General features: G+C 55.0%; 3 protein-coding genes across 3 annotated transcripts; 2 read left to right on the top strand and 1 right to left on the bottom strand.

Moving 5' to 3' along the window:
• Window positions 1-1,277, bottom strand: LTHEOB_4130 (Arf GTPase activating protein; the record flags this gene model as incomplete). The annotated part of the gene is made up of 4 exons (XM_035513131.1): window positions 23-741; window positions 795-978; window positions 1,027-1,162; window positions 1,212-1,277. Coding segments are annotated over 4 exons (1,105 nt in total), but the record flags the coding sequence as incomplete, so codon positions are not given.
• A 612-nt stretch (window positions 1,278-1,889) lies between these two features.
• LTHEOB_4129 (Membrane-associated eicosanoid/glutathione metabolism (MAPEG) protein) lies at window positions 1,890-2,442 on the top strand (the record flags this gene model as incomplete). Its single annotated transcript, XM_035513129.1, has 2 exons — window positions 1,890-2,308; window positions 2,358-2,442. The coding sequence occupies 2 exons, from the start codon at window positions 1,890-1,892 to the stop codon at window positions 2,440-2,442; spliced, it is 504 nt and encodes a 167-aa protein (XP_035375522.1).
• Window positions 2,443-5,806: 3,364 nt separating this feature from the next.
• On the top strand, window positions 5,807-6,850 carry LTHEOB_4128 (Chloride chloride channel family protein; the record flags this gene model as incomplete). Its single annotated transcript, XM_035513128.1, has 1 exon — window positions 5,807-6,850. The coding sequence occupies one exon, from the start codon at window positions 5,807-5,809 to the stop codon at window positions 6,848-6,850; it is 1,044 nt and encodes a 347-aa protein (XP_035375521.1).
• Window positions 6,851-9,115: the final 2,265 nt, after the last annotated feature.

The raw sequence follows: 9,115 nt of genomic DNA, 5'->3' as shown, positions 1-9,115 counted from the left end.
CCCCCCCCCGGTCGCAACGTACCATCTTGAGCAGGACGACTTGTAGAGCCGAAACCGCCCATCTTCTTGGGTGCCGCAGCGGGTTTGCTGGAACCAACCTGACCGAAGCCCAGCCTTGCAACGCCCATACCCAGACGCTCGACATCTCCGCTGTTGCGATCCTTGCTGGTCGAGCCAAACCCGCCGCGTGGGCTCACGGGAGTCGGGCTGACGATGTTTGTGCGGCTCTCAGCCTCCTTGGCCTTCGCAGCCTCCTCGGCGGCCACACGCTCGGCCTCGGCATCGTAACCCAGCTTCTCGATGCGCTCGGCCTCTTCCTTCGCCTTGCGCTCCATCTCGTCGAAGTCAAGAGCGTCTCCGCCGGTGGCCACGACCTTCTTCGCTCCCAGACCCTTCTTCTTTGCGCCGAGAATGTTGGCCTTGGGCTTCGATGTGGCGGCGGTCTTGCTGCGGACGGCAGATGCGGGAACAGCACGGGGAGCGGCTGGGGTGGCTTCAGAGCCAGCGGAGAGCGGCGACTTGGAGCGGGCGGTGCCGTTGCCATTGGAGGAAGCGTTCAGGAATGGCGAGGCGGTGCGGCTACCGGAGGCGGGGGTGCCGGTGCGCGAGGGAGGGTTGCTGGGGCGCTTGATGGTGGGCTTGTCCCAGGACGAGAAGAAGTCGTCCTCGTCGCCAGCGGGGGTGTTGGAACCAGACGTCTCGGCGTCGGGCACGTCGGTGATGATTACCTCATCGGGGAATCTGGCAGGGTCAGCGGCCATTGAAAGGGCGTAGGGAATGTGGCAGGGGCTTACTGCTTCTTGTCCAGAGCAACCCTCCTGGTCAACTCCTCCTTGTACTTTGTGGCAGCGTTGGAGCTGTACTTGGCTTTGGGGTCCTTCGAGTTGAGAGCAGCAGTACCGCCGTGGGTCTGGAAGTACTTGGTGGCCGACTCGTTGCCGCCGACCTTCATGATGCGGAGCTGTTCCCATTGCCAGACTGGAGAGCGTCAGCGGGCGGTCGGGGCATTGGTACGGGAGAGCATACTGTCGAGGTTGGTGGAGCGCACAAAGGAGATGTGCACGCCCATATTACGGTGGTTGGCGGAACAATCGAGGCACAGGTAGATGCCAAAGGGCACGGAGGACCAGGTGGGGTTTTTGGCGCCGCAGTCGAAGCATATCTGGCTGCAGTCAGCAGAATGCGCGTGCAACAGGACAGGGGCGGCGGACCTTGTTGGCGGGCTTGGTCTTGAGCTTCTCGAAAATCTTCTGCGACTCCTGCTTGGTGGCCGCCATGATTGCTGGATGCGCGGGCTGCGCGGGCGGATTTTCGTGGGTCGGGGCGTGCGGTGGTGAGTGCGGGGCGCGGAGAGGCGATGTAGATGGTTGGGTAGGACGGCGGATTGGCGATGGTGTTCAGCCCGGCTCGGGCACACCCTGGCCGCCGCGCCTCAGAAGCCGCAAAGTGTCATGTAATCGGCACCTCTCGCACGTGATCGGCCCGTCCCCCCATCGTCAATGGCCTGCGTCCTGCAGACACCATTCTCCCATTGTTCTCAGTGCCGCCGAGTCGAAAGCGAGTCAATGGGCCTCGCTGGGCGCCATTCTGGACCCCGAGTCATTCTGCTGATTTTTCCCTCAGCCGCAGACCCAACAGCTACGTATCACGCCACGACTGGCCTGTTGTTCTGGCTGCTGCCTGCGTACCCCGCTGCCGAAGGAATATGCTTACTGTCTCCGACGGAGAACTGTATGCGAGCAGGATGGTCCTGTGCTCGGGTAGATTCCTTCCGATCGCGGGGCGGAGAGAGATGACGTAGGTACTGAAGCGAGTGCTTGACTTTATATAGACTTTGACACCCTCAGCCCTCGAGTCACACATCGCATTGACCAATCCGCATCTTCGTCATGTCTACCACTACCACGACAGGCATCTTTTCCACTCTCAGGCCCCTCGGCCTGCCTCCGACGCCAATCTTGTCCATTGTGCTGACCTACGCCATCAATGTTGTCGCGACACCGCGCATGTATTACTCCGACAAACTGCTGGGCGAAAACAACCAGGACCCCGCATCTCTGCTTAACCGCGCCGAGCAAGAAAAGGGCCATGTCAGCCATGAGCAGCGCACCAAGATCATTCGCGCCAAAGCCGCCGCTGCCAATCTGCTTGAGGTCAGCCCACTGTATCTCGCCGCCACCTTGGTCGGATGGCTCGGCGGTGTTTCGCCTCAGTTGCAGAATGCCTATCATGCAACCTGGTTCCTTTCTCGCGCTGGCTACAAATGGGCTTACCTAAACGGACAGGGTGCCGCAAGGTCCACTTTATTGTATGCACTAAGCTTTTCTTTTTGACATAAACAGCTGACAATTCCTTAGCATGGTCGCTTTCTTCTCAACCCTCGCTATGCTCTTCACTGGCGGCAACGCTCTTCATGCCAAGACTGCCCTCTTCACAGCATGAGCTTACCTGTCTTACTGTACATATCACGTGGACTTGGAAGTCGACTGAAGTAAAATATGTCAGACATTGTCAATGGCCATTGGCCAGTACTGGAATCAATGTTGCATCGTACTTTTTCTATTCCAACAAAGTATTTTGAAATTTGGTATGACTTTTATGAAATGATGCAAATACATGCCTAGAAATTGGTTGCAGGAAGAATCGCAAAGGAATTGCCTCCCGTAATATGTCCTTTTTTTAAGTGGATTAATTTATTTAGGTAGCATCCGATTGCCGCTCTAAGTAGGTGGTATCTTTGTGACACCACGCTACTACTAGTACTCGTAGGATCATCCAATAAGAGTGGTCCAATCACACCTGCCTACCCAGCTCTTCTGATACCCCTTATGCCATTCCCTCGCCGACAACGAGTTCGACAAAAACAATCTTCACAATCGCGTCTTCAGATATATCGAAATCAAACCCCGTGATTCAGAATACCGCAAACATGAAATATGTATGTATGCTGTGACACCCCAAAAGTTCTCACCCGGACTTCATACTAGTACTCCTTTACCCTTAAGAGGCCTGTAAGGCGGTATGGTACAGTGAAAAAGATAAGCGATTACACTGAGCCAGTATCTAGACGTTTGTACAGTTTTTAGGTTAATTTATCTGGACATTTTCTTCAACTTCCTCCACACGACTATGATGGGCTTCTTTCATGCAGCCAGGATAGAACAATGCATGATTACAAAATGCACCAGTCATCCATATCTGTTGTCGTAGGTTGGCAGCACCAGTAAGGAAGGTATCTGTGACAAAGTGCGAAATACTATGCCGGGGTTTCGGCGGCTTGCTCAACAGGTGTGCGATCATAATGTGAACTGCCCAGATCTCCAAGCTGGCCCCAGATGCAAGATCTTACCAAACGAGAAACAATTGAAATTCAGCTCGCCTGCGAAACAAAGATGATGACCTGACTGGAGGTTTGCACTTCACCGGTCCGTTATCCCTGCTATCTGAATCTCGACCAGATTGGTACCCGGCTAAGCTGAAAACACTCCCCCTGTCCAATAGACAGCCTTTACTCAGCACTCACTTTTCAGCCACCTCGTAAGTTCGTCTGGAAGCCACAAATGGACGTAGGCCTGACTGGAGAGCCTGAAATGCAGCCTCAGAAGCCAAGAATATCATGTCTAAGGCGAGGGAGACATGCATGCGGTGCTATTCGCCTTCCCAAGGCTAGAGCAGGCGGCATCCTTGGCCTGATATCACTTGACACCCTTCACCGGAAGACGCAAGCTGTATTTGTGGCTATCTCACTCCTTCTCATGATGTAGAAAGGCTGTGGTGTACCTATCTGGGCGGAGTGAGCATTCGCCACGAAGCTACTCACCGGTTACTCGTAATCACGGCCACGTCATTCGGTGATCCAGAGTCCGTGCTCACTCCACAATATCAGCCTCGTTTTGTTTTCGCGGCCTGAATGGAGCGGCTGGACATCTCTTCTTGGTTTTCAGGGCGAGCTATCAACAGTAGCATCTCAGGCAACTGCGACACCGCAGCTGAGCAGCTGCTAGATAACTCGCAATCTGGAGACACCATGTACCACATAGTTCGCCTTATAATTACAGTGGACTATTCCAGATAAGTAGGATTAGGTAGGGCTTCCAGTAAAGCCAACCTCCAGAAGCTTGTGACATAGGCACAGCGCACGCCCCTGGAGGTAAACGCGAGGCCACCAACTTGCTCGCGCTGGCAATTCCGGATTGCATTAACGGGCGGACAAAAGAGACTGTTCCAGCCTATCCTCATATCGAGTTTCCCGTGTTCAATCCAAATGAAGACTTGATTTATCAGCGTTGTATTGTTGACCAGTCATTCTTGAGGCGTACGCCTCACTTAACAGATCGACAAGGATGCATATCCTAAGTGCGTCCGAAACGCGTTACAGAGAGCATGTGGATTCACCTCACTAGCGTGATACCAGCTCATGAGGCACAGCATTCAGAAAGTTTCAGAAGGGATTGTTTCAACGTATTTTTCAGGACCCACTTTGACCGGAGGCGGCAAGGTGCGGGCAACTATGACTTGTAGAAACATGTGCTAGATTTCGGTTCAAACGCTCTGTAAGCTGCACTTCGACAGTCAAGGGTAAAGTAAATGTGGAACTGTTCCGAGAAGATGAAACACAAACGAATGATTTTGTTTGATTCACACCGCTGGTCTGCAAGCATCCGGAGGGGGCTAGAGCGGCGCATGGGTCACAAATCCAAAGAATAAGGTTTGCACCTCGCATCATCTCTCTCCACAGTCCCTACGGCTCCACAGTATGATTTAAGTCAGCTACTGTCCTTGGTTACTCAACCCTTAGTGAGCTGTTCTGTCCTGTTCGGCGGGATCGGTTTGCAGGGAACGAAGGCACACGATGTGTCTTGTGTTGGCGTGGTACGGTTAGCGGCTTATGTTGTGACTCGGGGAGCAATGGCTGCATGCTTATTATGCATCGCGTATGCTTCTGTTGGCAGCCTGCCGCCTTCGCTGTTCATCACCTGCGCGCTTTTTGCCTCACAACAGCGCCCTACCATTGCCTGCTGTTGCCTGCTCAGAATGTGTATAAGAAGCGGTCCCAGTCCCGTAGCTCTCCAAATATCATCACTCGTCCCCATTCCACTGTTCGTGGCTACTCATGGATGAGTCCGACGAAGAGCTCGTCATTATCAATTCAAACGAGATAACCGATCTTTCCACAGATTCGAAATCCACTCACCCTTACTGTGTCAGCATGTTTCCGATTAGAAGCCGGCCTATGACGGAAACCGTCGAGGGCAAAGCTAGGCCACCGTCATCAATCGGCGAGACCGAGACGAATGAGAATTTGGAATCGCCCGAGCTGCTGTCAGACGGAGAAAAGGATGCGGAGGATCCTGCGGTCTCTGAAACGAATGGAGGAGGCGAGGGCGTTGAAAAAGATGGAAACCAGGAAATGAGCTGCGACGCGTGCCCAACTGACTTGGGCCCTACAAGCTCTCCTCTGGTTGAGCAGCCACTACCACCGCCCAGCCATGCCCGTCCACTTGCGGGTGCTGGATTTAATCCTGATTACTTATCTGGGGGCGCGTTCCCATCCCCTGGGCCGCCCTTACCACCACCTCCCCCGATAGTCTATCAAGCTCCTCCACCGCCGCCGCCGCCACCACCACCACCACCACCACCGCCTCCACCTCCATTCGAGTTCAATAATGCAACTCATTATCCAATTACAAGGGGATGTCCCCCACCCCCACCACCTCCTCCTCCTCCTTCGAACCGTCAGATACCATATCACGGTCAAGTGCCACCACCGCCTCCGCCGCCGCCGCCACCTCCACCACCACCACCAATGGCCCTAGCCGACTCCCAGCCACGGCGCCGCGCCGGCCTCCAAGACATCGAAGTCATCGACACCGCCACCGCGCTCCTCCGCCCCAGCAACCCGCGCCAGCGCCCCGTCCCGGACCGCATCGTCCGCCTGGGCGTCGGCATGAGCGGCGGTGGCTCCAGCAGCAGCAGTCCATGGCGCCTGGCCGGGCTGACGCACCACCGCGCCACGCCGTTCGACCTGGACACGCACCTCTGGCTGCTGCGGCACGGCGAGCCGGACCGGTGGTACGCGCGGCCCACGACGGCCGAGCTGGAGCGCCTGAGCCAGCTCGAAGCAGTCAGTGGCAACAGCAGTGGCAACCCGGCCGTCAAGGAGCTGGTCTCGCTCCTCTTTGCCCAGCTCGCCAGCAAGCCGGCAGGCGGCCTGATGACCACCGCTGCTGCCGCCACCAACCAGTTGCCCGGCAGCAGTGCAACAGTCCGTCCCGCATCCGCGGACGTGGTTCGCGTCTGGGCCGGGGCGGTGCTGGGCGCCGCGACCCCTGATGGCGCTGATGGGCAGCAGCAGCAGGACCCTTGCTGGTGTTTCCCCCTGGGCGAAGGGCCTGCGGACGCTCACTGCGCCGCCGGCGCTGACCGGTGCGACGTGCGCAATAAGCACCGCATCGCGGATGCCTACCTCAAATACTACATGGTCACGGAGGCGCCGAGGGCAGTGGAAAACGAGGCGGCGTCAGGGCAGCAGGGGGCCGGGTGGGACCGCTTTCCGTTGCCACCACCACCACCGCCAGGAAGGGTGACCGGCGGTGTCAGGGGTGTCAGCGACGAGAAGGTCTATAGGGTTGAGATTGCGGGAAGTAGGGAGGCCTGCTTGGCGCGGGCGTATCATAACGCGGCGCTGTATGGATGGAGTACCGTCTTCTGTTGCGTTGTGCAGGGAGGGAAGGAGCCCAGTCGGGCGAAGCCGGGTCTGGAGGGCTTCGAACGGGTGCGTGGGCTTGGAGCACTGGTGGCGAATGAGACCGGTGACGGCGATAACGGAAAGATCAAGGTGTTCTATTAACCAGAGCGAACGGGGATTATCGTTCGTGGTTGGAGAAACATCAGCTGCCGTTCGTACCTTTGTATCGGACCCTGCACGGAAGAGGAGCATGAGGCGCAGGATGCTGGTCGAAGGAGACTCCATCAGCAGCCTGTGCTTGCTCTCTCGCCGCTCACTGGTTGAGAGGCGTGAGGCGAAGCTGGTCGATGCACTCCGAAGCCGAACGAGCTGAGCCGAGTTTCTGGGAGGTCACTTGTCTTCTTGTACGGAGAAGGGCGTTCTTACTATATTCCTGCAGACCCACATTCTTTGACTCGTACCATTTCGGATCTCTTTACCTTCTTTTTTTCCAATCACTACAGTAGAAAGTTCGGAGGAGGACATGGCGGATCAAGCTTCACTCTCTCGGCCGAGATCAGCGTAAGCACACTTCTCACCCTCATTCAAGCTGGTCTCGCTTTTCTTTAGAAAACAAAGTCACAGTCAATAAAAATGTTAACCTTCATAAGATCCAGTCACTTGAGTTTGCAAGTCTTATTGGCAGTCATACAAAACGGATTGCAGCAACGGTCCGGGCCGTGTGCCAACCTGTAACACCAAGTTCGGTTGAGCCTATCGAATCCCCCGTTTGGCAGGGCGTCTTTGCATGAACATGGTGTCCGTAGACTTTGACCATTTAGGCGGATACTGACTCCTATAGGTGTCCTACTACATTCCACGGCAGTTCTATTAGACCACACCATGGCCCTTCTCTGCGGATCATCACCTTTGTTCCCAGCTTCTGGGCTCTCGCCTCGACTCATCCTGAGGCGAGACCATGTGCTTCCTTTTTCTGTAACCAGTCAGTCCATCGTTTCAATTCCCCTGCCTGATATGTGGTGGCAAAATATCCTCGTCCGACACATTTCTCCAGATATATCCGCCATCGTACCGCCCTACTTTTCGCCCTCCTTTCCTCGAACCTCACCGAACCTCATGTGAGAGGCCAAATATGTCGTGATCACTGACCACTTATAGAAAACTGCAGAGGCGAGGTAATCGAGAAGTACCAACGCTATCATGGCGTCGGCTGCACAGAGGGTTCCACTGCATAAAACGCGAGGCAAACCAAGAATAGCCACGTAAGGCGCGGATTTCAACCAATCGGTTTCTCGTCAAATTCTTGGTTCTCGCGTTCGCCTTAACTCGCCTTGTTTTTTTTGCTTTTCCCCCAGCCTTGCACCGGGTTGCTGATTGGTCGATCCGAATCATATCCCGTCGGACCTCCCCGGGGGCGGCTGCATGCCCTTAAATAAGAGCAGCGCCGATAGCTTCTTCCTTCGGAAAAGATAAACACCATCCTTGGGCTGGACTCCTTCCGACACTTGTGTTTTTTTTTTTTCTTTCCCCTTGCTTTTCTCTCCAACTTGTTACAAACTCCCAGGCGAGCGGTGCAGTGCAAGGCGACAATGACACCAGAAAAATGTGGAATGTGCTCGAGCAAACAATTTACGTCCACATGGCGAGGTGGTGGCACCACACTTGCAGTGCAGCACGGGGAGAGGTTTGATCGCCTCAAAACAGGGCTATCGTGCATTCCTTTGTAAACATCGTGAACGCTCATTGTGTGGTGAAGGGCTTGGGACGCACATTTCCAATAGTTGGCAGGCGCGCATCAGGACCCGCGTATCGTATACTGCATGCAACAACCCACGTGCGGATGAAGCGATCGCTGCAGCTGCGGGTTTTCGTATTCAACTCCGCAAGGACTTTGTTCGCGTGATGCCGAGCTCGTGGGGGCTGGGCTTCCTTGGAATGTCTGCAAAATCACCTCCATATCTCATCTTGTGGATCAGTGTGTGCTACACTGCGCTCTGTTCCGGACTGCGATTCTGTGGTGAATTTTACTTCTGAACCCCGCAGTGACGATGCTTCGACCGTCTTTGTTGGCCTTTTCACTATGACTCAGTAGCTCGGTACCATTGGAGGCTTGTCATGCATTGCAGAGAAGCTAACTATCAATACCCGAGTCTTTGGGCCCAACCTCAGTGATTCCGAAAGTCGGCTGTTTTGTTTGCGCAGTTCTGAATGTATGCAAAGAATCTAAAAGGGTGAGAAAGGGGTTGATAAACATACCTGCTAACTATTCTCTCCATAGGAATCGAGACAGAACAGCTTTCGAAAGCGACGCCGTCTATCTGACTTGCATGGACCGGCTGACTGATTGCGCTGGCGTCCCACCGATGCAAATCAGCAAGAAATAACCAATCAGCCCTCGGCAATCACTTGACTGGGGAAACTTTGAGC

This window comes from Lasiodiplodia theobromae (assembly GCF_012971845.1).
Source record: "Lasiodiplodia theobromae strain AM2As chromosome Unknown scaffold_10, whole genome shotgun sequence".
NCBI classification, from domain to species: Eukaryota; Fungi; Ascomycota; class Dothideomycetes; order Botryosphaeriales; family Botryosphaeriaceae; genus Lasiodiplodia; species Lasiodiplodia theobromae.
The sequence above is the reverse complement of the archived record's forward strand: the minus strand, read 5'-3'. Positions and strand labels throughout refer to the sequence as shown.